Source organism: Myotis daubentonii, chromosome 7 (genome assembly GCF_963259705.1).
Source record: "Myotis daubentonii chromosome 7, mMyoDau2.1, whole genome shotgun sequence".
NCBI classification, from domain to species: Eukaryota; Metazoa; Chordata; class Mammalia; order Chiroptera; family Vespertilionidae; genus Myotis; species Myotis daubentonii.
Window position 1 is genome coordinate 45,689,702 of NC_081846.1, and position 27,794 is coordinate 45,717,495.

The 27,794-nt window shown below is 41.1% G+C and overlaps 1 protein-coding gene across 13 annotated transcripts in view; it reads right to left on the reverse strand.

Moving 5' to 3' along the window:
* Positions 1-14,306: 14,306 nt before the first annotated feature.
* The window catches only part of RAPGEF4 (Rap guanine nucleotide exchange factor 4), a 259,224-nt gene continuing 245,736 nt past the window's right edge, over positions 14,307-27,794 (reverse strand). For all 13 annotated transcript variants that reach the window (XM_059704059.1, XM_059704060.1, XM_059704063.1 and 10 more), the window contains 2 exons: positions 19,673-19,727; positions 14,307-15,916 (listed from right to left, as the gene is read on the reverse strand). In XM_059704059.1, the coding sequence (XP_059560042.1) occupies positions 15,789-15,916; positions 19,673-19,727 (183 nt within the window). In that variant the 3' untranslated portion in view covers positions 14,307-15,788. The remainder of the gene's footprint in view (positions 15,917-19,672; positions 19,728-27,794) is intronic.

Consider the following 27,794-nt stretch of genomic DNA (forward strand, 5'->3'; position numbering starts at 1 on the left):
TATTCCTATGGCTGACTTTTTCAAACTTTCAAATCTTTTTGGAAGCATAATGGTTAGTTTTCACCCTTACAGGTTTATAAACGTAAATCGCAAAATAGTCTCTTATCAAGCCTTCCTTTTTCTTTATTTTAGTCTCTATACTAAAAATAGATGTACTCTCAGGAGTGGGGTGGATCGGGAGTCCTTAGCACCCACTTGTACCCAAGAACACCCTCCAAAATAAACATGCAATGACACTAAAAACAGTGTATTTGCTATGCAAATTTACCTTAAAGAGAAAGTCTCTTAGCCTCCTTTCATCCAATGAGATTGTTGTCCATGAGTTCCTCTTAAATAGAAATTCTGGAAGTGCCACCAGCTATCAGTAGATCAGCGAAGTGCAGACATAAATTCTATTAAGGAAAGAAGGAAAGGTAACTTAAAAGGAAAGTGTCCTGTGTGGCCTTTCCTCCCCTTCCCGTGATAAGAGCTGTGATGAGAGCTGGTACCCAGGGGCGTTCTCCCTGGCCATCTCTGTTCTCCACCTTAGATTATGGGTAGTCTGTGTCTGGATCATAGCTAAGCATTGACGACTGTTCATACAAGGTGTGGTGCTTTATCTCCCGCTACAGTCTGAGTCCCTGGGAAATTAGGCACACACTCAAACGTCTTTTATGATAGGTAGCCATTTCCTTAAAATCGCAAATGAAGATCAGGTCATTGTTTGAGCTTAGTTTGCACATCTAACCTGAGGACTCAGAGAATGCACAAGAATATGTCGGGTACCAAATTTACTTAGGTGATCTAAGGTATGAAAGGAGCAGCAGGGCAAGAAGAGAAATTGGGGACTTCCGGCGAATTGTATTCAACAAACATTTACTGAATGGCAGGCACGCTGGCTGAGCTTTGTGATTATAACAGTGACTCAGGTGTGGTCCCTATTATCACAGAGTTTTCAGAGTGAAATGGAAGAGCCAGAAAAGACACAAGCCATTATGCTGCGATGTGCTCTTAAAGAGGCAACAAGGGGTGCTCACACCAGGGCACCTGACCGTTTTGGGAGGTCCATGAAGGCTTCCAAGACAAAGAATTGCTAAGTCCCTACAAGAGGAATGAAGAAAATCTGCTGGACAAAAAGGAGGGAAAGGTACTATAACAAGAACAACCAGTACAAAGGCCCAAGAGCATTGAACAAGTTCAAGGAATAAATTCCTTCAGTATCTGAGTAAAGACATTGCCAGGAAGGAATTGTCTCACGGCTGTACTAATACTAGTAGCAGTAGTAATAATAATAATGATAAGAATAATAATTGTGATTGCTAATATTTACTAACTTCTCATATGCCGTGCACTGAGCTAAGAGTTTTACACTCGTAGCTGCTCTTCATTGTAAACACTCCATTAGATAACACCCAAACATATCGTTGTGTCTTCACTAGTCATTCTTTTTGCTTCAATGAAGTTTTTTTGTTTTCTTCTGTTAACTGATGTGCCTGGTCTCTGTGTTTCTTAATTTTGCTTGCCTCCAAAAGGTCTACAACTAAGCAATGTGGTTCCTCTGGCCTGCCTGGAGAGAGGATAGCAGAGCAAAGCAATGACTACTTCCCAGCAGCGGGCCCGGGCCCTCTCAAGTGTGAATTAACTAGTCTATTATAATCAGAAAACCCTGATCAAATGCTAGAGTCACTTTTGCAGCCATACTTCTCCTGTATTATTTTTTTCTCAAGTTGAACTTTTTCCAACGAATATTTTTAGAAGTTTTTATTTGCTTCTTTTTTTGGGGGGGGGGGGCCACCATTGGTTTTTCCCCAACTTTTAGGTTCCTTTGTATTAAACCCCTGTCTGTTTTTTTTGTAACACCTTCCAATTTAGTAACATTTGCAAATTTCATTAACACGCTATTTACTCCCTCTTCCAGATCATTAATAAATGCTATTTCTTATGTATGAAATTTTGTGGTCGAATAGATTTAATTTGCTGTTGTAAGTTCAATGCGTGTTTTCTAAAGATACAATGCAGGTAAGAATGGTCTTAACCTCGGCTTGAATCCGTACCCAGTTTACAGTTACTTTCCTATCATGCCATCTGTCTGTGTTCTCCAATCAGCGCTGTTGTGAGCTTCATTGAAGCAATAATCTATTGATTTTCCCTTCCCTCTTTTTCAATACAGTCATCATCTTGGCTTTAAACGCACAGCAATAGCAGAGTTAGAACTATTGTAATATTCTAATCCATAGCTATTTATAAAATGAAATTAAGTCCTTTTTTCTCAGTGGATATTCTTGCACTGACATAAGAAATATTCTACATTAAAAATTATTTTGTAATAAAATATTTTATTTTTCTGTGCATGGCCTCAATGTTTTAAATAGAAATAGATCTTTTTAATATTATGTTAAATAAATATTATATATAATATATATATCTTAGGGGTGTGTATGTATTTTCTTCTCTAATAAAAATCTGCTCATGGACTCCCTGCCTCCTAGAGAATCTGAGGTGACATTGTTTTTAATAATAGACTTGTACATGCCACCCTCAAGTCAGAGAGTGAGGCTCATTAAGCCTTTGCTTCACTTAATGTCACACATCATCCTACTTGTTGGGCCTCTATTGAGCCAGTTGTCAGTTTTAGTGAAATGAGGCTCCTTACACGCCTCATTCCAGTGCTTATGTTCCCATATTGCAATTTTAAATCATTATGCATGAGGTTAGTCTTCATGTTTCTACGTAACATTTCCTGGAACTATTTTCTTTCCCCTCACCAATAATACCTCTCGCTTCTTTCCCCCCTAAATTGTTAACTGAGGATAAGCCCATGATAATCTTTTCTTTTCCACATTGAAAAATTAATTTAACCTCTAAATCTCAGTTTCCTAATCTGTGAGTTGTCCCTCATAACTTACCTATCAATCTCAGAGGTTTGTGGTCGACTTCAAGTGAGATAATTTGTGTAAAAGTGTTTTATAAGTGATATAAAAGCAAATAACTTATTGTTTTTATTGAAACATAGTAAAGGCAAATACAGAATATTGTTTTCATTGAGATATAAATCCTGTATTTCCAGAATATTTTTCTATGTTGAACTTTCAGTAAATGTCCATTTTTATGGCAAAAGACATGCTATCCTTTCAGAATTGGCTTCCAATGCATTTGAGTGCTATATCTAAAATTTGAAAATATCTGCATTTTAGAATTTCTCTAACTAAACAACAAACAACTTCATATCCTATATTCATAAATAACTCCACAGTAGACCTCGGAGTTAAAAAAGATAAGAAAAAAAACCACACCAAACAAGTAATATTCATTTTTTTATGGGAAACTCTTTTTCATTCTTTTTTCTTTTGAAGTTTTAAAGAGCTGAACTTTGCCCAAAAACATCAATTGGGTTATTTATTTATTTATTTTTTCATCCAGGGCAACTGGTCTTATGTAAATTTTTGGAAATTCTATGAGAGCTGATTCTTGAAGAGGACACTTTACTGGTTCCTCTTCTCACTACTTCATCCTCCTGGCATTCCATTCTTTTCATTACCAATCATGCTTAATGATACATCTCTATATCCTTCCCCTACTTTGACCTTTTTCTTTAGAAATGGTCTTAATCTCCAAAAATGATATAGTGGGGGGTTTTTCTCCCCTTGGAGACTGAAAAATCAAACACTCGTAGGTGCATGAGAGGAAGTATTTCAATGGAAGGAGTGTACTATTATAGTGATATACACATAGTACATTGTGGAAAGTTGCTATGAACTGAGTCATGGCCCCCTAAATTCATTGGCTCTATAAGCCCAATGTGACTGTATGTGGAGGTAGGGCTTTGAGGAGGTAATTAAGATTAAATTAGGTCATAGGGTGGGGTTCTTCTCTTATAGCATTAGTCCTTCTCTCAGACTTCCAGCCTCTGGAACTGTGAGAAAATACGTTTATGTTGTTAAGCCAACCGGTCTATGCTATTTTGTTATGGCAGCCTGAACTGACAAATACAGAAGTACTTCAAAGGAAGAAATGCTCTACCAGAGTTATAATCCCATCCGCCCAGACACACATGCAATACAAACTCATTTTTGCTCAATTATTTAAATGTCTTTATCAAAATTACCCTCACCACCAGATATCAGGAAAAAGTAGAAGAGTTGAAATAGCTAGATAATGGTCTTAGTGTTTCAATTCATTAATATAAAGCAAACCTTGCCAAATTTTTGTGGCCTATATTTTAAAATAGTTGTAAGTCAGATTTGCAAAATCCTACTGAATTATTTCAGTTGAATAATAAAAATTCGACCTTACTTAGCCAACCTTGGCCTGTCTAGATAACCAGTTTATCTGGATCATTTTGCCCTGCAAGTTAATTGCATAAACCTCTCTAACAAGTTTCAGTGGGTTAGATTACACAGCTTGATATCTATGCCCAACATCCCCAACCTCTGAGGAAGCTGCATATGATATTTCTCTAAATAGATGTCTTCCAGATTTTTCTGGTCTTGAAAGATCTGGATGCAACAAGTTTTAGTGTTGCTATCCTGTTATAGAATGGAGCTTGTAGGTGTTCTTGAAGTTTTAGGCCTGAGATACCAGTCTTATCTCCCAATGTGTATGAAGATGGCAACCAACTCAAGCTCTCACCCTTTCCCAAGCAAGTCACTTGTTAAGTTGATGGGTCCCTAGGGTCAAATGCTAATGAAGACTTTAAAATGTCTAAAACTCAAAGATTAACGCTTTCAATGCAATATAGCATAGGGACTAAGAACATGAGCTTTGGATGTAGATAGACCTGGTGCTTATGAGCTGTGTGACCTTGGGTATTTTACTCAGCTTCTCTGAGCCTCAGTTTCTTCATCTGTAAAATGGAGATCATAATAGAATTTTTGTTTGTATCAAATAAGTTAATGTATAGTGTTTAAATCCGGACCTGGCTCAGAGTCAGTGTTCAGTACTGCTACATATTATTATTGTTATTATTGGTCATATTTCATATGCTAAATATTTGCTATTATTATTATTATTCAGTTAACTGAATTAGTTCTGTTTCCTCTGGAGTCAGTTTTTCTCCTTATTTTCCTCATGGTACTAGTTTTCTCAGATATTTCTGGTGAGCAATAGTTATTGTTTAGATTTAAGAATGAAGAATTATGCTGACTGTTTTGATTGGCTGGCATGGAATTTCTCTGCTGTTGGGAAGTAGATCTTTCTCCTATAGGACACTTCCTTGAATAGGAAGACCCAATAGGAACCTTAAGTACATGGGAGACAAGCTGACTGGCAGGCTTGCTTTAGGATGCAGTTAGCTTAAATACATATTTTTATGGTTGACTTGGCCATCACAGTAGAATTAGTGCCCTTGTGCTTTGGACTTTTTCTTTTTTGGAAGTTATAACCTTAGATGGCTAATGAAATATGAGCGATAATGCAGGAAGTGACCCAAAAATGTACTCAGGAAGAGTAGCCCACGGGATAGTTAAGTTAAAGTTTGCTACAACTTGGGAGACCAGTTAGCAAAAAAGGTAAAGATCAGGAACCAATTAGGAACTGGTAGAAGTCCTTTGACATTATGAAGAGCATTAAAAATATCACTATAGCCTCTGAGGAGTTGTCCATAATAGCAGGGGAAAGACTCTCCCCTAAATTTTCTGTGACTGTGGGGATTAAGAGAAAGGAAGAGTGATGTCAGTGTGTGCTCTGGGAATTCATCTGCACATGGAAAGGTGATGGCTGGGTTAGGCTCCTATTTCCGCAAATGCACCCCCATGCTGAAAGTGTGCTCAGCCACAGCAGAATTGAGGAAGCCTTTGACTGGTCAGTCTTTTCTTCTTTCTTTCCTCACTAGTCTCTGAAGCAAAAAGTAAGAGAGAGATTTACTTTCCCTGATGTGACTTATGTACCCACCCCACCCATAGGAGGCAGAAGGAGCTGTAGCCAAATTTGGTTTCAAATAAGACTATGTTTCCTATGTTCTGCCATAACAATTTTTATTTTATTTTTTTGGTCATTTATACTCCCCTACTAAAGGGAATGATCCTGGTAACAGGATGGTCTTCTGTTTGCTCAGGACAAACAATATCTTCAGCCACAGGCAGACTGGAGATTTTCAAGTTGGGAGGTAGAGCTATGAAAAAAATTAAGCTGATTTGGATAAACAAGAAAATAAGAAACCCTCAAGTGTGATCTGTAAAGTGGAGAGATGGGGAGAATTGGGAATAGAAAAAAGAGACCGTATGATTGGCAGCAAAGAAGAGAGATTTGGAAAACAAGTTATGTCCAATGAGGGTTTTCTAAAGGAGTACGTGAGGTTCCATAATGAACACCCCTTAGTCATCATTTCTACAAAATGTTGAGTACATCTACATAATTCAATAACGCTCTGATTTTAGTGGAATCAATTTTAAATGAAACAAGGCATAGAGAATAACATGAAACCAACCACCCAGTTTAAGAGATGAAGCATTTTAAATACAATGGGAACCCTTCCTGAATATGAGTGGTTTCTGTGTGATGAATGCAGAACAATGTTATGTCCTGTAATAATGAAGACTTCCCATGGCATATGTATGATATAGAGAATATTCATGAAGGGATACACACACGCTCCACCTGTGTTTTAAAAACAGAACTTTGAAAATACACCCAAATCTCTTATCTAAACATCACTTAGAATATTGTGGTGAAATTAATCTAAAACTTTGGTTCCTGAACTTTTTTCTGTTATGTTTAGTTGTGACATCAAAAGCTTGATTAATCAGTGCTCCTGGGGACAGAAAGAGAGACAGACAAGTGTAGCCTCATAATTAACAACATGTTTTAGAATTAGATGTACTCAGGTTGGAACCCCAACTCTACTACAATCTAAGCATGTGACCTTGAGCAACATAATTTCTCCAGTTGTTTCCTCATCAGTAAATAGTGAAACTATTCATCTCTTAGGTATTTAGAATAAATACTGTATATTTGTATTGGATACATAGTAGGTGTTCAATAAATGGTAGGTGAAAAGCATTGATGATTAAACCAAAATATCCCAGAAAATTCTCTTCCTAAGTCAACATTCAGAAAACTTTGTATTTAAAACACTGTATTCTTTAGTGACCTTGCTTTTCTTCCAATTTTAAATAGAAGTACAACATTTCCTCTTCCCCCACCACCAGCAGTCACCTTCTCTTTATGCTCAAAAGATTTCCATGCCCTGTGTTAACGTCTTTATTCTGTTGCTTCAAAGATTTTCTTCTAATGCATAAGTGAACTCCGCACATTAAGCCTATAGTACAACTGCATATCTCAGTTATTCCCATACTCCCCCACCTGCAACTGTTTCAATGTTGACTTAGCGTTATTCATTTGCTTGTGTTGTTATTGAAAACGAATTCTTAATTAAAATGGCCCAGCGTCACCTGGTTCACGTGGAGTGCCACCGGCAATAATCCCTAATGTAATAGACACTTTGACTCATACCTTCATTTTAATTTCTGAAGCCAGAAGCAAAATGGATTTTATAATGGCCTGTGAGCATCAGGTGAGAGGAGATTAGAGCTAGTAACGAAGAGGCATCTCACAACAGTGCTTACTTGTTAGGCTCTACCGACTGCACGTGCAAATGAACACCCAGGGTAAGTGAAAACTCAACTTCTAGTGAGACCCGTGGATGTGTGACTTGTGTTACACTTTGGTTTAATTTCTGATCTACTCTTTCATATGTGAACATTTTATTTGTTGGTAAGAAGCATGACTCTTTTATTCTATTTTTACTTCTCCTCTCTCTTCATTCAGTAACTTGAAATGTTTTCTATTTCACTGTAAATAACTTTTAAATTGGGTCTCAACAAGATAATGGTATCCTGTTTCAGTTATTGCAGCAAACACTTTGCAAAATTGGTGTAAATTTGGGGTGGAAAGGATGAGGGTAAAGGACAGGCCTCTTGAACGGCTCCTTCATTCCAAATAAATTTCAGTGATTCAAATCCACCATATGTTTCTTTCCTTCTCCATCCTTTCATAGTTTTTTTGGCCGGAGACTCTCGGGCATCCTTGAATGTTCTAAGGTACTCTTCACTGTGGCCTCTCATAGAAGATATTGATATATCTGGCTCACCAAGCACTGAGTATGCTCGGCACCTTAACTTACTGAACCCTCACACAGCCTTTGGGACGGAGGTACTGTGATTCCCATCAGCAGAAGTGTTCATGGAAACTCAGAGGTGAAGTACACTGGCCAGTGTTGACAGCTGAGGGCTACCACACATTGGTGCAGGTTGTGTACCAACCACTGTGTACACACACGAGGAAGCCTGGTTGAGGGGGAGCCCTCCAGGGGGGCAGTGCCAGCTGGAGGGAAGGGTTGCCTTTTTCCTAACACACATGAAGGTGCTGCACAGACTGGGGTGTCCCTGACCAAGTCCTACCTAGATCTGTCTGAACTTAAAGCTCATTATCTTTCTGCCAATCCATGTTACTTCCTCAAGTGCTACTCGATTCACCCTGGAGAAGCATTTCAAACACCTGGTAATACCAGGGACCCCCAACTCGCCCCAAACAAGAGCAGCGTACCTTACAGTCACTCACGTTCTGTGCTACTGTCACTCCTAGGCTGTTTGCAAACGTGGCAGTACTTTTCCTTTCCCTGAATACATAGTCTTGGTCACGTGACGCTGAAGCTCTGCACATCAAGAGACACAATGATTTCTCCACCCTTTGAATCTTGGCTGGCCTCTTGACCCACTTTGGCCAGCAGAGTGCTGCCGGAGCGATGGCACATCTGCTCTGAGCCTGGGCCTCAAGGGCTCGCTCCCTGTGAAACCTTCACAGCTCACAAGTGAGAAAGCCCATGCTAGCTGCTGGGAGATGAAAGACATGTGGAGCAGAGATGGACCATTCCACCCTCTCCCCGCTGATCGCAGATGCACGGCTGAGCCCAGCCCTGATCCACCAAGGCTGGCCCCGTTATCGGCATCATTTTCTGTGCTGACTTGGAGGGTGTTTTTGGATGGGACTAACATTTAAATTGGTGAAGTTTGAGTGAGCAGATTGCCCTAGGTCAGTGGTAGGCAAACTCATTAGTCAACAGAGCCAAATATCAACAGTACAACGATTGAAATTTCTTTTGAGAGCCAAATTTTTTAAACTTAAACTATATAGGTAGGTACATTGTTATTAATTTAATTAGGGTACTCCTAAGGCTTAGGAAGAGCCACACTCAAGGGGCCAAAGAGCCGCATGTGGCTTGCGAGCCGCAGTTTGCCAACCACGGCTCTAAGGTATTGGGAGGGCCTCATCAAATCAGTTGAGGACTTGAATAGAACAAAAAGGCGGACTTCCTCAAGCAGAAGGGGCTTCTCCAGCAGACATATTTGGACGTCATCTGCACCATCCACTTTCCTGTGTCTCCAACCTACTGGTCTCCACTGCAGATTTGGGGCCTTTCAGCCCCTATAAATAACACATATATATTCTATCGTGCTGTCTACCACACACAGCCACCGACACGCTCACTGGTATGGTTTATCCAACCATCTTTCTGCATCCTTCTCAAGCTGCTGCTCCTGGGCAGGTGCCGGGCCTGTCTATCCCCAGCGCTGCTGTGTCTACTCACCTTGAGCCCTTCTCCTCACTGGGGAGACAGAACCATTAGGATCTGTCCCTCTGCCTTTGAAGTTTAGGACTCGCGCGGGAACCATCCATTCTCCTCCATTCCTGCCAGGTCCATGCTGTTATCACACCAGACACCTGCCACATGCCTCCAGGTAAGTGGATGGGCACCTCAGGAGGATCTCCCAAGCCACCTTTATTCTCAGGGGCGGCACAAACCTGTTTTAAAGGCTTTTATGCCAACTTTTGCTCCAATTATTCTCTCGTGTTGGTCCTCCTATTGCGGAATCCCACTCCTCTTGACTCTCCCTGCCTAGGGAGGGTGTGAGCCCTTCCTGCAGGTGCTGGCGGAAGGAGACTATTGAGAATTGGGCGCCTCTCAGATATCCTGGCCCCAGTCTCTCTTTAGTCCTCAAGTCTGTAGGTGCTCCCAGGTCAGCAGCCACGAGCCTGTGCTCACTTCCCTTTATAGCACAGCTTTGGCCCCAATCTTTCCAAATTTAAATTGCTCAAGAACAAAAGATTCTGGCTTCCTGTTGCATCATCCTTGACCTTCCCTAACTGCTGGATAAGCACAGGCAAAGGAGCCGGAGCAAGGCAAGGCAGGCACTTTGCCATTCCCACGCCACCGTTCTCTTGGGATTAGTAACATTTCCTCCGGGGCTCCCATCCGTAAGTCTCCGGCAGCAGGCAACAGGAGTTTGATACCCACAGAGCAGCCAGGACAGACCAAGATTCTGGGGCTGTGACTGTCTGGTGAGCTATCATGACTTACAAGAGGGCACAGTGACAAAAGAAAACTTTCTGCTCCATGGTTGGACGTCTACTCACTGAGCCTGGGCCCCTAGTTGCTGCCTTCCCCAGCAGCCATGCCATACATTGGCACCCTGTCTCCAAGGAGATAGGTAAGCATGGTCTATGTCAGTGATGGCGAACCTATGACATGCGTGTCAGAGGTGACACGCGAATTCATTTTTTTGGTTGATTTTTCTTTGTTAAATGGCATTTAAATATATAAAATAAATATCAAAAATATGTCTTTGTTTTACTATGGTTGCAAATATCAAAAAATTTCTATATGTGACACGGCACCAGAGTTAAGTTAGGGTTTTTGAAAATGCTGACACGCCGAGCTCAAAAGGTTCGCCATCACTGCCGGGACCAACAGGTCACAGATTCAATTCCCATTCATGGGCACCTATCTCCATTGTAAGTTCCTCAGCCCCAGTTGGGGCGTGTGCAGGAGGCAACCAATGATGTGTCTCTCTCATGTTGATGTTCCTCTCTCTATCCCCCTTCCTCCCTCCCTTCCATTCTCTCTAGAAATCAATAGAAAATAATCTTCAGATGAGGATTAAAAAACACACACCAAACAAAGTGAAACAAAGGGACAAAGATTGTAAGATATCACTTATATGAGGTAACCTCTAAATTCTAGAGATAGAAAGTGGAATTGTGGTTCCGCGGGGCTGGGGGAAGCAGAAGTGGGAGACACTGTGTAACAGAAAGTTGAAGATGAAAAATTGTGGAAAGGGAGAGTGGTGACGGTTGCACAACGGTGTGATTACACTTTATGCCACTGGATTATACACTCAAAGAATGGTTAAAATGGTCACTATTAAGTCAAGCATATTTTACTATAACAAAACATTTTAAAGTGGCACAGCATGGACCAAGTCGGGAGGAGAGATGGTGTTTGATTCTATGTATCTGGATCCACCACTTTGAGTATTTTAGTATGTTTTTTAATAGTCGCCACTATCCACAGTTTTCTCTGTCCGACCTTTTAGCCTGCATAATAAAGGAATTAAGGAGTTAGGGATGACACCATGAGTCATCTGCCGGGTGGTGTCATGAAGCAGTGGCCTTCGTGGGATGCATGGTGCAGCGTGGGGAACAGAGCCAGCTGTATCTTATTAACTACGGACGGTGACAGAGGGCTACTAGACTTATTGTGATGATCACTTTGTCAGGTATATAAAAATGCTGAATCACTACGGTGTAGCCCTGAAACTAATAAAATATTGTATGGCAACTATAATTAAAAGTAAACATTTTTTAAATGCACCATTTAAAAAAAGCAGAAAAACAAAACAAAAATAAAGCAATGACCTTGCCCTCCAAGGGCCACCATTATAAATGCAACCCCTGCCCCCAGCGCAGCTCTTGGGGAAAAGAGGAAGCTCTTTACAAAGGACTGCGAGGTGTTGCCTGTCTGAGCCAGCGTTCGGTCCGGCACAGCTTGGAGCACGCTCACCCAGCTCGCTCTGCCCTGCCACCGTGAACCTCACACCGCCAAGGTTATTTCCTCTTAGAACACCTTCTCCTCCTCCCTCTGCTGAGTTAGCATTTTCATCCTTCAGAGTTCAGGTCAAATGTCACTTCCACAGGAAACATTTCCTCACCGCAGATCAGGTTCAATTCCCTGGTTACATATTGTCGCAACACCGTATCCTTCCTTGGAAAAGGTTTTATATTTTTTTGTTTGATTATTTGATTCATCTTCTGTCTCTTCCACAGGATGATAAGCTCCAGAAGAACAGGGACCCTCTAGTTTTTCTCACCATTGAATCCTGAGCTCAAAGAGGGTCTGGCATTCAATAAGCTCCTTAACCAGTGTTTGCGAATGAATGAATGAATGAATGAATGAATGAACAGAAAGATAACAAACAATAATTAAGTTAAAGGTTCTTCTCCTTTATAAGGCAGGGGATGCTGTGACAGGCTCATCTAACAGCACACTCTATGTGTAGGACACATAGAGAAAATTAAGATTATTCTGAAAAGAAAAAACATTTTTAGATTAGTAGTAAAAAAAATAAAAAGCTATTGAAGGTAAGAGTTCATTTTTTACATACTGCATATTCTAAGCTGATTTTAGGAAATTATAAGCACAATTTGAAACCAGAATGACACTTCTTTGAATTTTCTCACACTGTTAGTCATTGATCTGCATTCATATTTCAGAGGAAATGCCATTGAATTCAGAAGAAGTCTATTTAACCTGCACGGTATTCAAAAATTGCTGGAACAGCTTAACTCCTGTGCTCTGTACCAGTGACCTCGCTAAGCAGGTGTGTTAAACGCTTAAATGTATAATTTCCTATGGGCGCTTTTGGTAAAAACATGCTTTCTTCTTTTCTATGTCTTCTGCAAACCTCATTATCCTTCTGGTGACCCTGTGGGCACCTCATTTTCTTTTGGCTTGTTTGCAAGGTTGAAAATATTAACTGTAGCTCCTGCTTCCGGAAGGGTTGCTTGGCTACTACTCTGTTTTTAGAATGTGAATGCTTTTGCTTAGCCATCATTACCCTGAATAATAGAGTTTAATACATTTTCAAAGAAGTGAGACATAATTAAAAATCTCCTACTTTTTTTAAGTATGGCAATAGTTATTCTCATTTGAAGACCCAGGGGACTATACGTGGAAGAATATGTATTAATTTTGGACAATGTGGAAACTAAATTAAAATAAGCCCATAAGGGGTCAGTCACCATGGAATTGGAGGAAAGGAGTTGTCAGACATTGGATATCAGTTTTAAGCATGGTAGGAGTAACTGAGAACAAAACAAGAGTAAGGATGCCCAAGGGATTGGCTTTTGGCATTATTTGTCATCTTTAAAAATAATCTAGAAAAGGGAAAAAAAAGTAAGTGGAAACCTTACAGCTGGTTTTGAGGTCTGTGAGACAGTGAAATGCTGAACAATAATGACTTCAAGAAAATTTACTCAATGACTTTCATTTTTTCTCTAGTAAATTCCAAGCATTGTGCACCACTCTGATACGATGCATAACACTGCACGCAACAAAATCCCTCCCCAAAGAACCTCCCTTGAACTGCTATGTGATTGACACAGAAAGGCATTTGCCTGTTGTAGCATTTCTCAAAGTGGGCTTGACTGTGGGCTGGTAAAAAGGATTACAACAGGACTTCTCAGAGCCTTTTCTATGTTAATGAATATTAAGAATCATTTCTAAGAATGGGGTATATTAAACAGTGGTTCCCACGTTGATTTGAAGATACCATTTGGTTATGCTTTTTGTTTTGCAGTTGTGTGTCTGTTTTGGATTTAAAAAAAGCATGTGAGCCCTAACTGGTTTGGCTCAGGGGATAGAGTGTTGGCCTGCAGACTGAAGGGTCCCAGGTTCGATTCCGGTCAAGGGCACGTACCTTGGTTGTGGGCACATCCGCAGTGGTGGGTGTATAGGAGGTAGCTGATCGATGTTTCTCTCTCATCGATGTTTCTAACTCTCTATCCCTCTCCCTTCCTCTCTGTAAAAATCAATAAAATATATATATTTTTAAAAAAACTAAATAAAAAATTAAACATGCCCTTTCACTCTTCTTTAAAAAAGAAAAAAAAGCATGTGAACTTGTGAAATTAGTATAGCTTGGAACATACTCTGGCAAATGTTGATATTAAAAAATAGAGACATCTGGAATTTAGAGAATTTTGGAAAATTTCTTAATCAAATATTTATTAAGTGCTTAAACCACTGAGAAATGGTAGGAGGCTCTTTAAGAGGCATTTCTAAAACTCAGTGCCCCTTCATACCAGCAGTATTCCTAATAGCCCCAAAGTGGAAACAGCCCAAGTGTCCACTGACTAATGGACAAATAGCATGTGGTATATCAATACAATAGAATATTATTCAGCCATAAAAAATAATGAAGTACTTATACATGCAATAACATGTGTGAACTTGAAAACGTTATGCTTAGTAAAAGAAATCAGGCACAAAACGCTACACATATGATTCCATTTATTTAAAAAAATGTCCAAAATAGGTAAATCCATATAGACAAAAAACAAATTAGTGGTTTCCAGAGACTGGGAAGAGAGGAGAATAAGGAGTGACCACTAATGGGTATGTGTTTCTTTTAGGAATAAAGAGAATGTTTTGGAGTTATAATGGGATGATGGTTGAACAATCCTGTGAATATACCAAACACCACTGAATTGTACTCATTAAAAGAGTGACTTTTATAGTATGTGAATTTTATTTGAATTTTAATATTCAGGACCCCACTATACCAAATAATTGCCCCTCCCATATTATAGGAATTGAGAACAGAACCATTTCTTGTCAACAATTGTATTTAATGAAGCCACTAGCAGTTATTTACAGAAGATATACATACATACAATTCCTACACATAAAATGTAGCTTAATTGTGAAAACAGGAAGAAATGTACCCAAAATTACATACTAAATAAAATAAATAAAAAGTAATTATTTGGCACAATATCTATCATGTAGCAAATAAATAACTCTATACCATCAATTGAATGAACTATATACAATCTATTTGAAAGTGCAAAACAATTGCTGAAAATTAAGGTATTTGTAATAACATTTAAATCCAGAAAATATGTATTTTTATCAGTAACAATAATTAGCCAATAGTAAAGATTTTTTAATGCCCAGGAAAATATTTTAATTTTGAAAACTTTTTGTGCATATTGTGCTCTTCTGAAATGGTATTATTATTTTTTTAAATCTAAACACTGGAAATTTTAAGAACCTTGGAGTTTCTTAGTGGAATTTTTATGTATGTAATCCTGATTTGAAAGTTTAAAAAAGTTACATTGTAAACATAAATATTATTCTATATCATTCAGAAATTACAGACTGGTCCTCCCTAAATTATATAAAGAGTCATAATGTTTTATAGGAATGTGGTCAGGTTCAATTCCTTCAGAGGTAAGACTATGAAGATGGCAGAATACAAACAATAATTTGGATTTATATTAATTGCTCAACACCTTCCAAAATCCTCATGCTTCAAATCAAGAAGTTGAGTTAAAAAATATGAAACTATACGATCACTGATGTATCCAAATAAACCTCATTTGTAGCACATCTCACCCTGCAAACATTCTTAGAAAAAATGTCAGACTTGATATTTCTCTTGACAGTAGTATTTCTACCAAACTCTTCATGTAGGTCTTATTCTATGCTTCAGCAAAGAAGATGGCATGATTGGAAATGAGATCGGGTGACTACAAACTGGGGATCCCTATGCTAGAGAGTGCAAGCTTGATGCAAATAACTTCTTCTCTTGTCATGACGCTGGTAAGCTGAATGCAGCCCTGAGAGGTCTCAGGATGTGTTTTTGCTTGCTTTGTAGCATTCTCTAGTGACAATACAGTCAGTAGTAGCATAAATGCCATTTTTGAAAGACTGTGGACTGGAGGCAAACCATTGTTCTGGGCACTTTAAATGTCTACGGTCGACGAGGCTCTAACCGGTGTGACATCTGTGATAAAGTTCTCTGGTTGTCAATCACATTTAATTGCCGTACATAACTCCGGACATCCTGATGGTTCTTATTAGCTTGAGCTGCATCAAGATCTGTTGGAAAGAGAATTGGAATTGCACAATGTATGCATGTAAGATACACTTTATTTTCTCCAGCTACTTATTACATTCATCTTACATTGCTGGGTTCCATCAAGACCTTTCAACAATGCCATATTCATTGAAATGTTTCCATTTGGATGGTCCCTCTCCTCCCTCTCACCCTTTTCTTCCCTGGAATCACATATTTTGATCATTTTCCTTTGCATCTCATGTTGTTAAAAAAAAAAAAAGGCACTAAAAAATAAGTGAAAGCAGCACCTGAGAGTCCCTGGTTATTTATTAAAATTGTTTCTCCAAACCATCTTGCCTTTGTTTCAGACTCTGATCTCTGGCCCTTCTGAATCAGGCTGACTAATGACAAAAGGCAGTTTTCATTAGCTTCTAACAAAAGCACTTAAAACTCAGGCTGATCTGAAGCAAGCCAAGTGAGATTACTATCACCAGTTCTCTTTGTTACTTACATACAATCCTATACAATAAAAGGGTAATATGCAAATTGACCCTAATGGCTGAACGACAGGGAACAATCAGTTGCTATGACAAGCACTGACCACCAGGGGGCAGATGCTCAATACAGGAGCTGCCCCCTGGTGGTCAGTGGGCTCCCACTGTGCTGATGGCTGCAAGCCCAGCGGCAGTGGCAGGAGCCTCTCCCACCTCCTTGGCAGTGGTAAGGATGTCCGACTGTGGCTTAGGCCTGCTCCCCCTGGGGTGCAGGCCTAAGCCGTCAGACATCCCCTGAGGGCTCCGGGCTGCCAGAGGGATGTCTGACTGCCAGCTTAGGCCCAATCCCCTAGGGAGCAGGCCTAAACCAGCAGGTGGACATCCCCCGAGGGGTTCCGGACTGCGAGAGGGCACAGGCTGGGACCCCCCGAGTGCACTAATTTTCATGCACCGGGCCTCTAGTATACAACATAACTGCACAGGTTGACTGTTCTTAGAGTTCTTCATATCCAGAAAAAACAACTCATGGGATGATGTCATGCCTTCTGCTAGACCTTTGATCCTCTGATGCAACTTCTGAAATCTCAGTTACTGTTCTATTCTCATTCACTTCCCCAAATATGTGAGCAACAGAGCTATGTGATTGGCTGGTTTCCCTAAACCCAGCTGAAAGAAGGATCCAATGCTCCCCACTCTATGCAGGGCATAGACACGAGTGAGGAAGGCTGACTTGGACAGTGGTGAACTAGAGACACAGGCCCCTCCAGACCCATCTTCTGCATCTGCACCCTGAGTTGCCAGATCTTCCTATTTTTCTAGAGACATGAGAAATCTGAATGTCTTCCCTGGGAATTCTCCCACTTATTAAACTGTGACATTATCCCATAAAATAAAACCCTAATATGCAAATCGACCGAATGGTGCAATGACTGGCAGAACGACTCATCACTGTGATGTGCACTGACCACCACAGGGCAGACACTCAACACAGGAGCTGCCCCCTGGTGGTCAGTGCTCTCCCACAGGGGGAACGCCGCTCTGCCAGAAGCCGGGCTCATGGCTGGCAAGCGCAGCTGCAGTGGCCAGAGCCTCTCCTTCCTTGGCTGCAAGCCGGTGGTAAGAAGCAAGGGGTCCTAGACTGCGAGAGCCCTGCACTGTGAGAGGGATGTCTGACTGCCGGGGATCAGGCCTAAGCTGGCAGTCAGACAGCCCCTGAGGGGTCCCGGACTGTGAGAGGGTTCAGGCTGGGCTGAGGGACTTCCCCCGCCCCCCGCTTCTGTGCATGAATTTCATGCACTGGGCCTCTAGTTTTAAAATAAAAGGTTAAAAAATGCTTGGTTTAGACCCAACAGTTCTGCTGTGGTCCTTGGGCCACCTCTGTCCCATAGATCACTGGTGTGGGGCTCCTATCTAGTAGTGGGACACCAGAAGTGGCCAAGTCAGAGTCTGGACTTCAGACTAGTGTACTCTCTGCCACAGTGCCCGCCTTCTGCAGTTCATGTATTCTTCTCAGATGCTCATGCCACTCCCAAAGACAGTTAGAAGGCCATCTGCCTGAGGGGCGCAGGGGAGTGCTGCAGGTCTGAACAGAAAAGCAGAGAGAAGATACAAAGGCCCCCACTCGCTCTAAGAAGAAACTCATCAGTATAATTATCACATATAAATAATACCAGTGTTTCGTTTTCTCGCTTCTCATTGGCAGTGTACTCCACATGTACAATATACTGTAATTACATTGTACATATTCCCATAATGTTTATGAATCTATTCCTATACTTTATCTATAGATTGTTGACTTCAGAGCTGAGCAGCTGTTGTTTACCATCAGTTACTGATAACTTTAACAAATGCACTGGAGATATATATATATATATTTCCCCCAGAGCTCTAGGAGAAAATGTAGGCAGATGGGGATTTACTTCCCAAGAGGCTTATGGAACAAAACATATTTTATCATGGTTCTTTGGTTCTTAGACCACATTGAGAACTTTTCAAGGCTATGAGCCTTCTCAGCCACACAAAATTTTATGAATATTTACAATTTCAGGAATTTCCTGGACCCCAGAAGGGCCACAGATTCTAGATTATAAACCATTGTTGTAGATTGGCATCACTTATATATATTCTCATATTCACTTGTATAACTGCTTTATGACCATGTCTTTATACATAGAGCAAGTTACTAGATGAAGAGCTGTGAGACACTAACTCGCAGAATTCACATAGGAGTGACTGATGTGCAAGACTATTCTCACTTAGGAAGGATGAGAAGGCACAAGCATTTGAATCAATTTTTTAAAGGCCTACTTGCTCTCCAAGTCGAGATGATTTTTCCTAGATTATTTCTGCTGTACATTGAAAAATTTAGCAATTCTGGCATCCCATGTCAGCAAGCCCTTGCTTTGGCCAGTCTTGTGCTAAGAGCAAAGATAGCGCTGAGGAATAAAACAAGGACGTTTTCGTCTCTTAGCCATAGGTTAATTGGAGGGGAAGGTACTGGTAGCCTCAGTTTATGTCAAGTTATCGTGTTGACTTAATGAGCCAAGTGACTTCAAGTGACTCATAGATGAAGCTAGCAAAACCTTGACAGGGGCCACCTTCTCACTCCCAGCCACTTAGGGAGCCAATGCCCCACCCCGCACCCCAAGTCCCAGCCCAGAGGAAACAGTAGCACTGGTCTGGCATGCTGAGCCTGTGCTATGATGCAACTTAACTCCAGTTTCAAATGGCTATTTGTTATTACTAATAGCTTTATAGGAAAGCACTGTGTTATACTAGGTATTGTGCTACATCTTCAGACCTAAGAAGAGTGCCCTATGTTCCCCTGGGAATGCTAGAAATATAACATGAATTCCTGCAATGGAACCTTTTACGAATGTGCTATCTGCATGAATGCATTCTTGCAACACCGCAAGAAATAATAAACATTATCTCTCCCAGCTGAGAAACGACGGAACTGAGTCATCAGGACTTGATGGGAGTTTCTCACCATCAAGCAGGGAGGAGTCATGAAGAGAGTTGGTCTGAGGCAGGATTCACTGGCAATCATGCCTTAGTTGTCTCCAGCCACACTGGAAAGAGCAAGTTAATTCTCTTTAAGCTCATTCATAAAATAATATCCCTATGGTTATCTTCTGGTTTAACAACTAGAAAATCCTTAAACTCAGCCTCCTATCTCGTGGACTTCATGCTCCAAAGTGTCTCTGACAATCAGATATTGTCCAGACTTTTCTCGGATGTCTCCGTAGGCTCACGGAAAAAGGACTCAACCACCATCGATCCATATCGCAACAGTGGACTTACTGAAAGGTTGGCTTCTGCAGTATCTCACTGTCCGGGCAGTATTTGCAATCATGCGCTAAAAAGAAAAAAGAAAAAAGACTGAAATGCAAGTAAGCTTAGTGTCTAATCCAGAAAGGAAAACAAACCATTATTTATTTCAGCAATACCTGGGCCCATGAGAAACAGCCTGTTCTGAGATGCTGACCGTCTGGCGGCAACTGGCTGATGTAGAACCTGTTTAAGCACCTACACTCATGCGTACAAGGCATTTTTCAAGTGAGGGACACCAGTGGTGTGATTCCATTCGATCGCTTGCCTGTTCCTCAGGACACAAAATGCAATCTGTGGTTCCAGAGACTCTTACTCCTGAGGACTCACTCTCACCTTCGGGTGGTCACTCTGAATTTGTGGGAGAATTTGTAACTGTCCTAGATGTGGAGAAGGGGTAGCCTGTCAAGTTCCTCAAAGTAAAGAGGACTCAGTAATGCGGCATTAGATCATACTAACTGAACAGTCATAGTCAGAACGTTCTACCGGTACAGTTTTCTATACCCTATATGTTACTGACCTTTCTAATTTCCAGCAAAAGTGTGTGTTTTAATGTTAATCTCCCTCCCTCCTTCCTCTCTGACTATAACACTAACATATGCACATTTAAAAGAATAAAAAAATACAGAAAATGTTAAGAGCAAAGTAAAAACCACTCAGAAGATCACATCACAGAGGAACTTCATTAATATTTTGGTATATTTGTTTCTAATACTTTAAAACTACATATATAACAGCATATTTTTTTAAAAAAAATTGAAGTCATACGTATTTTTAATTTGAATTTTTTCACATGGCACTGTGACTATTTTCGATACTGGTTGCATTTTAAAACATTTTTAAAATAAGTAGGTATTCAATCATATGGATGGATCATAATTTATTTAACCTATGTTAATCTTGTCATTAAGTAACCTTAATTTCTTTGTAAAATTTTGTTGCCATAAAGACTTATTAGGGCCCAGCCGGCATGGCTCAGTGGTTGAGCACCAACCGATGAACTAGGACAGTGATGGTGAACCTTTTGAGCACGGCGTGTCAGCATTTTGAAAAACCCCAACTCTGGTGCCGTGTCACATATAGAAATTTTTTGATCTTTGCAACCATAGTAAAACAAAGATTTATATTTTTGATATTTATTTTATATATTTAAATGCCATTTAACAGAGAAAAATCAACCAAAAAAATGAATTCGCGTGTCACCTCTGACATGCGTGTCATAGGTTCACCATCACTGAACTAGGAGGTCATGGTTTGATTCCCGATTAGGGCACATGCCCCAGTTGCAGGCTCAGTTTCCAGTGTGGGGTGTGCAGGAGGCAGCCCATCATTGATTCTCTCTCATCGTTGATGTTTCTATCTCTCCCTCTCCCTTGCTCTCTGAAATGAATAAAAATATATTTTAAAAAAAGACTTAGTAGGAAATCTCTTGTACTTTACTAAACTTAGTTAAAAACAAGAGAAGAAAGAAAGAATGCAGGGACAGAAACATGAGGGAAAACATCAGTGAGACCTAAGCACCATTTCTGAGCCCGGCTATACATTTGTTGCTCATGGTATTTTCATAGCAGCTGGGATCCCCAGTTTCTGTGTGCCGTCTCAGAACATCTTTGCTGCTCAGACTCCAACGGGGGTCCTGCAGAGATGGCGGGTGTGTTCTAACACTAGCAGAAAATGGGTAAAGATAGGCTCCAGCCCAGAAATGAAACTTTCTAATCCCTGAGTGGCTGTATAATGCCATTCCTTGCTGTTTTGTCTCATGTACCCTTGGCTTGCCAATGTATAGAAAATGACTTTGAGGAAGCTTATGTAGTGTTGTTTTTTGTTTGTTTGTTTGTTTTTAAAGCAACTTATTTGGCAGAACAAAAACTCCTAGAAGAGTCAAAGTTTTATTTTATTTTATTTTATTTTATTTTTGTTAATCCTCACCTGAGGATATTTTTTTCAGTGATTTTTAGAGCGAGTGGAAGGGAGAGGGAGAGACAGAGAGAAACATCTATGAGAGAGACACATCAATTGGCTGCCTCTTGCACGCACCCCGATCAGGGCTGGGGAACCTGCAACCAAGGTACCTGCCCTTGACTGGAATCGAACCCTGGACCCTTCGTCCTCGGGCCAATGTTCTACCCACTGAGCAAAATTGGTTAGGGCAGAGTCAAAGCTTTAGAAATACGTATGTGAACAATCATTATACTTCATTGAACACTCCAGCTTCAAGGACTGGCAAGCATTCAGTGACATGTATCTGAGTTGAATAAAGAGGCGATCGGAAAAGTTCAGACATCACTTTTCTAAAGGAGCCTAAAAACCAGCACGTCTGTTGATCAGCATGATAAATACATGACAGATACCTCCAAGAAACTGTAGCATACAATGTATAATTAGCCTCTGATATATGGAGCCCTGAAATAAACAGTAACTCGGATAATTTTCCTGCTAATTTACTTTAAGTTGTTTTTTCGCTTCTCTAAAGACTTTGCATCTGAAGGGCACCAGTATATCCCATGTAGAATTATTGTAATTCTTCAGATACTGAATGGAGTGTAATTACTGAAAACCCTGGGAGATGCTGCCAGGGTGCCCCTCTGAGGAAAAATAAAACAATTAGCTGGGGTCAGAAACCTCTTCCTATACCATTCGGTAGGGAGTAATTGTTCTGCTTTTTCGTTTTGAAAGCTAAAACATTTCATTCTGACTTTAGTTTGAGACGACTCTTTATAGCTATACTCTGAAGCTTCGTAATTTTTAGCTTATTATGTAGTTTAAAATGTGAGAACAATTGTTTAAATCAGTAATTTCCAGCTCTGGAGTTCATTCTACCTTTCTAAATCTTTGATTAATTTTAACAATGGTTTTAATTTTGACACATCCTTTATAATTGCACTCAAAGGTAACTTCAGTTTCATTAGGAAATCTAAATCTGGTTTTGCAATGAGGTTTATAACTTGCCCACTACTAGGGGCTTCCCACTGTTTAAATGCAACCAGCAACGAGGAACTCACTGCCCTCTGAGGAAAGTCCCTTTTACGTCTTACACTTTCCTATTAGAAATTTCTTTATTGAGTCAAAGTTTTTCTCCCTTTGCTTTCCATCCATTAGTTCTGAGCTCCGAAGCCACAACAAACAACAACAGGTTTAGCTCATTTTGAACGGGATACTTGTTCAAATACTTGAAGGCAGCTATCACCGCCATCTCCCCACCCTCACATCTTTTCTGGTCAGACTAAATAGGCTCAATTTCTCCCACGACTTTTTATAAGGAAGTTTCCGGTTTCTCCTGGACAGTGTCAGTGGGTCTCCTCAGACTGAGCAGATCACGGAGTGCAGAAGAGTTATTTCCTTCCTTGATCTAGACCGGGGTGGGGAACGTCCCGCCCACGGGCCATAGAAGGCCCTCGATGTCATCTGGTCTGGCCCTGCCAAGGCATTCGGGGTGAGTTAATTAAATGTTTGACCAAACATAGCAGGCTGATTTTTAAGTTGATAATTTTTGTATGACCCTCAAATGATATTATAAATACCCAAATGCCGCTTGCCAGAAAAAAGGTTCCTCACCCCTGCTCTAGACGAAGCTACACATCGAAGTCCACAATTTTTAAGGAGTCTCATTGCTGACATTGGTGAACTCACAGTGAATCGAATCTCTCCTCCTGTGGCACTGAGCTGCTGTTGGGACTCAGCTTCTCTGGAGATGTGCAGTTTACTTCCTGGGCCACAGTAAAGGATCTTGCATCGATCTCCACTGAAAGCCATCTAGTTAGTCTTTCTATCCTTCTGCAGACTGACGCCCCCGAGCAATTCACTGGTGCGCCCAGTGCAGCTTGGCAGAAACTGAGGTTGAGGAGACCCAGGCTTCATTATCCAACTGACACAGCAGGGATGGAGCCAAAAATTAGACCCTGGCTTACCGGTCCTGCCGGGGCAGGCTGGCCGGCCTGGAGCAGCCAGGCAGCTTTCCTGTAGGGCCAGTGGGAAAGTACCTGACTGCTCCAAGGCAGGCCTTCTCGTCTGGCTTTCCTCTCTCAGCAAACCCAAGGTTTCTGACGCACTCCCAGTAGCGCCGGGCTTATTAGAACAGCGATTTGTAACTCAGGGCTAACTGCGAGGAGAACTGGCGGGCTCCGTAGGAAGCGCTCTGAGTCAGTGCAGGTGGACCGTCTCTCCACACCTGAACCGATTCTGATATACCCCCTCCCGGTCAGAATCACCACCTTAGGGTCTGCTCATCGCACTGCCCTGAAGGATTCTCCCCAAGAAAACAGTCCACAGTCTTTTCAAGTTCAGACCGGCAGGCCCTCCAAGCAATGCCACCTGCACGGTGACTCTCCCTACCTCCCCCTCACAGACAGCCGCCAGCACAGCCTCCCGCAGTCCCTCAGGGAGCTGCCCCGGGCTCAGACCTCTCTAAGTGCCTGCCCTCCACAGTTTGTCTTTCCTTCTGCCCCTTGAGTTCTTGGCCATCCTTGTTCTTAACTCCTGCCCTCTTTTCTTATTTCTGCCCCTACTGATGTGCCCGGTCTATATGCCCTTCAAAAATAGAATCTGTCAATGATTCTACATTTACACTACAGTGGGGCCTTGACTTATGAGTTTAATTCGATCCGAGACCGAGCTCATTAAGGAGCTCGTTAACTCAAATTACTCTGTCAACTCAATGCAAAAAGTCGGCCAAGAGACAGCTGGTATCTCAAAAAACTCGTTAGTCAGGACACTCGTAAGTCAAGGCCCCAATGTATCTGATTATTTTACTCAGACCCTCATATATTGGGGACAATAATTTTTCCCCCCACCAAGACCTAAAAATATATAGTCTCTCAGCTACAAAGATTGTGCCCATGATAGCCACCCAATAGAATTAAGTGCACTATAAGGACCAGAGATAAAAGATAATAAGGCCGGTGCTGAGCCAGCCTTCACTACATGCATCACTGAGGAAGGGCCCTGCGCCCTGTCCCCTAGCTCTGGGTCTTTAATGTCCAAGAGGTGTGTGACATACAGATACACATGTGTAACTTGCATGAGGGCATATTGTACATATGATGGCCATGGATCATGGCCGTGCAGGCACATGCGGAGGGCTGTGCATGTCTGCACTCGGGGAAGGACACTGAAGGACAGACATCCTAGCACCACAGGGAAGAGGGCAGACAGAATAACGTCCAGTTAGGAACAGATGGCTAAGGGAATCCTCTTGCCTAAAGTATCAGTAATGCAAAAATGCTTGGTGCATTCTGTTCAAATTTCCTAATAAAATAGAAGAGAATTTAGGATTAAATCTTTGTTACATAAATCCTTTAAAAATGTTTTAGTGTATGGTCCTATCTCACTAAGTCCAACACTGGAATATGATTGGTGTTATTCTTTTACTCAACAAATACTTTTTGCATACTTATGATGTGAAAACACCTTTTTGGGTGCTGAGGAATATTAGTGAACAGAGCAGATAAGATACCTGGTCTAGGTCATTCACATTCTAGTGGGGAGACAAATAATGAAGAGGCAAGTAAACATAATCTCAGATTGTGAAATAAGCTATGAAGACAAGGTGTGGAGGATAGAAGAATACCTGAAGGGTGGTCAGGGAAGACCCCTCAGAGGAGGGGACACATGAGCTGAGACTGGAATGATGAGAAGGAGCCAGACAGGTGAAGACCAAGGGAAGGCAATTTCAGACAAAGGTTAACAGCTAGTGCAAAGGCCCTGGGGTAGGAAAGTAAAGAAAGAAGGCTGGTTGTGCCAACTTGGACTGAGCACAGTCAAGATGAAGTGTGAGATGAGGCTGGATGGATGCTCAGAAGAACAATCTGGATTTGATTACATTATGTTGTTGTATTTAATATGGTTTTGTTTTCTTCTGATACGGCTGCATAAAGTTACATTTCTTTGCATTTTGCTTTTTTGACATCTTTCGTTATTATTGTGAACTAGTTTTTATACTTTTTGGTGACTTTTAACATTTCATGTGTTTATGTTTTATCATTTCAACTGTATATGATCCCCTAGAGATTGAGGACTACTTTTGGGATTTCTTATGCTTCCTAGCAAAATCCTTTGCCTGGACACTGTACACATATTGATTGCTTTGAAACATGCCCCTTGGAAAATCTGCACTTAGCCGTCTGCAAATGCTATAGGAAGTAAACTTTCAAAGTCCTCGTATAGATTTCTAGTGTGCGGGGAAGGTCTGGGAATCAGGTGGATTTGAACATCTACATTTACAGTTGGAGATTCTTTCAGATGTTAGCCCAGTGCTCTCTCCAGGAACCTGTAATAGCATTATTGGTGGCAGAAAACAGATTGCTGCTAATTACATAATGGCATGAAGGAGAACAGAGTTTGCCACCCAAAAATATGATTCTTTAGGATGTTAATTATTTTAAGCTGGTTATTTAAAAAAAATATGTTTTCGCTGATCTTTAGAGAGAGAGAGGAAGTCAGAGGGATATATAGAGAGAAACATCAATGATGAGAATCATCCATAGGCTGCCTCCTGCACCTCCCTACTGGGGATAAAGCCCGAAACCCAGGCATGTGCCCTGACTGGGAATCAAACCAGTGACCTTGTGGTTCATGGGTCAATGCTCAACCACTGACCAAACCCAGCCAGGCTTATGCTGGTTATTTTTAAGGCCCAGAAGGTTCGGGAAGAACCTCTGACTTTCTCCCTAACTGCCTGAAAGAATTTAAGATGGAAAGCCTGTTCCAGGAAGTAGCTATCACCAGAGTTAACAATAGCTGACCCTTGAACACGTGGGGGTTAGTGATGTTGACCCCTGTGCAGTTGAAAATCTGGGTATAACTTTTGACTCCCCCAAAACTAAACTATAGTCATCCGGTAGTATCCACAGGGTTTGGTTCCAGGACCCTCACCGATACCAAAATCCGAGGATGCTCAAGTCCCTTATATAAAATGATGTAGGACAATGTGTACCGTGGACCCTCTACAGCCACAGATTCCCAACTGGGGATCCAAAATACTTTCTTAACCCATGGTTTGTTGAATCCGTTGATGGAAACCTGGGGATATGAAGGGCAGACTGTATGTTTATTGACAAAACATCCACATATAAGTGGATCAGCGCAGATCAAACCCATGTTGTTCAAGCATCAACTGTACAGTTGAATCTGAACGAGGCATGATATACAGGGAGGAACCTCACAAGGTCCATTTGATCAAAGTCCTCTCTGTCCCACTGTCTCTAGATGTCCCAGCAAACATGTGTTTACTAGACATTAACTCTTGTTACCTCCCTGTGAATTGCTTATTTCCCTTTGAAATCCCAGATCCTTACCTCCCTCTCCTTAGTCCAGGATGATATATACCTCATTTTGCTTTACTGTCTTTGGAATTCTTCATGCTTATTTGAATTCCCCATATGTATATCTTAAATTCGATTTTTTCCTGTTAATCTGCCTTATGTCATTTTAATTATTCCACCAGCCATAAGCATCAAGACGGGAAGGGGTCATTTTCCCTTCTCCCACAATACAAAAATAAAAGGATTCAAAACATTTCTCTTCCTTCATGAATTAGCTTCTGTTAATGTTTCCAGAAGTACAGAAGTTTGCCCTATGCCTCTCATTCCAAATAAAATGACTACCTTAAAATAACATTCATAAATAAATACACCTAAATATGGGTACGTCTGAAATAGAACCAACCTCCTAATACAGTAGCAACTGTGGCTATCAGCATGCTTTATGCCGCCTGGGATAGTGGCAGCCGGCCAGCACATTACCCTCTAATCCATTGCTCGTCTACCTCCTAAATGCTATAAATATTCATGCATGCCACAGAAAGCTACAAAGGGCTTTATTCAAACATTTTTTTGAATACTCCTTTATGTTCCCCCCAAATGAAAGAATGTCTGCCTTTTTTTAATTTTTATTTTTGCATAAGGATCAGAGTGTGAATTCCCTTTTGTTCATACTCATAAATCCTGAAAACCAATATGCAACAAATTCTCTAATCCTCACTTCATACCTCAAGGGTGAAGAGGTTCAAAATAAAAATACTTAGGGTTGGCACGGCAGTTTGCTGCGCCTGCCATGCTGCCGCCACGAGAAGCATCTGTGTTCCTGGCTCCCCCGGTGA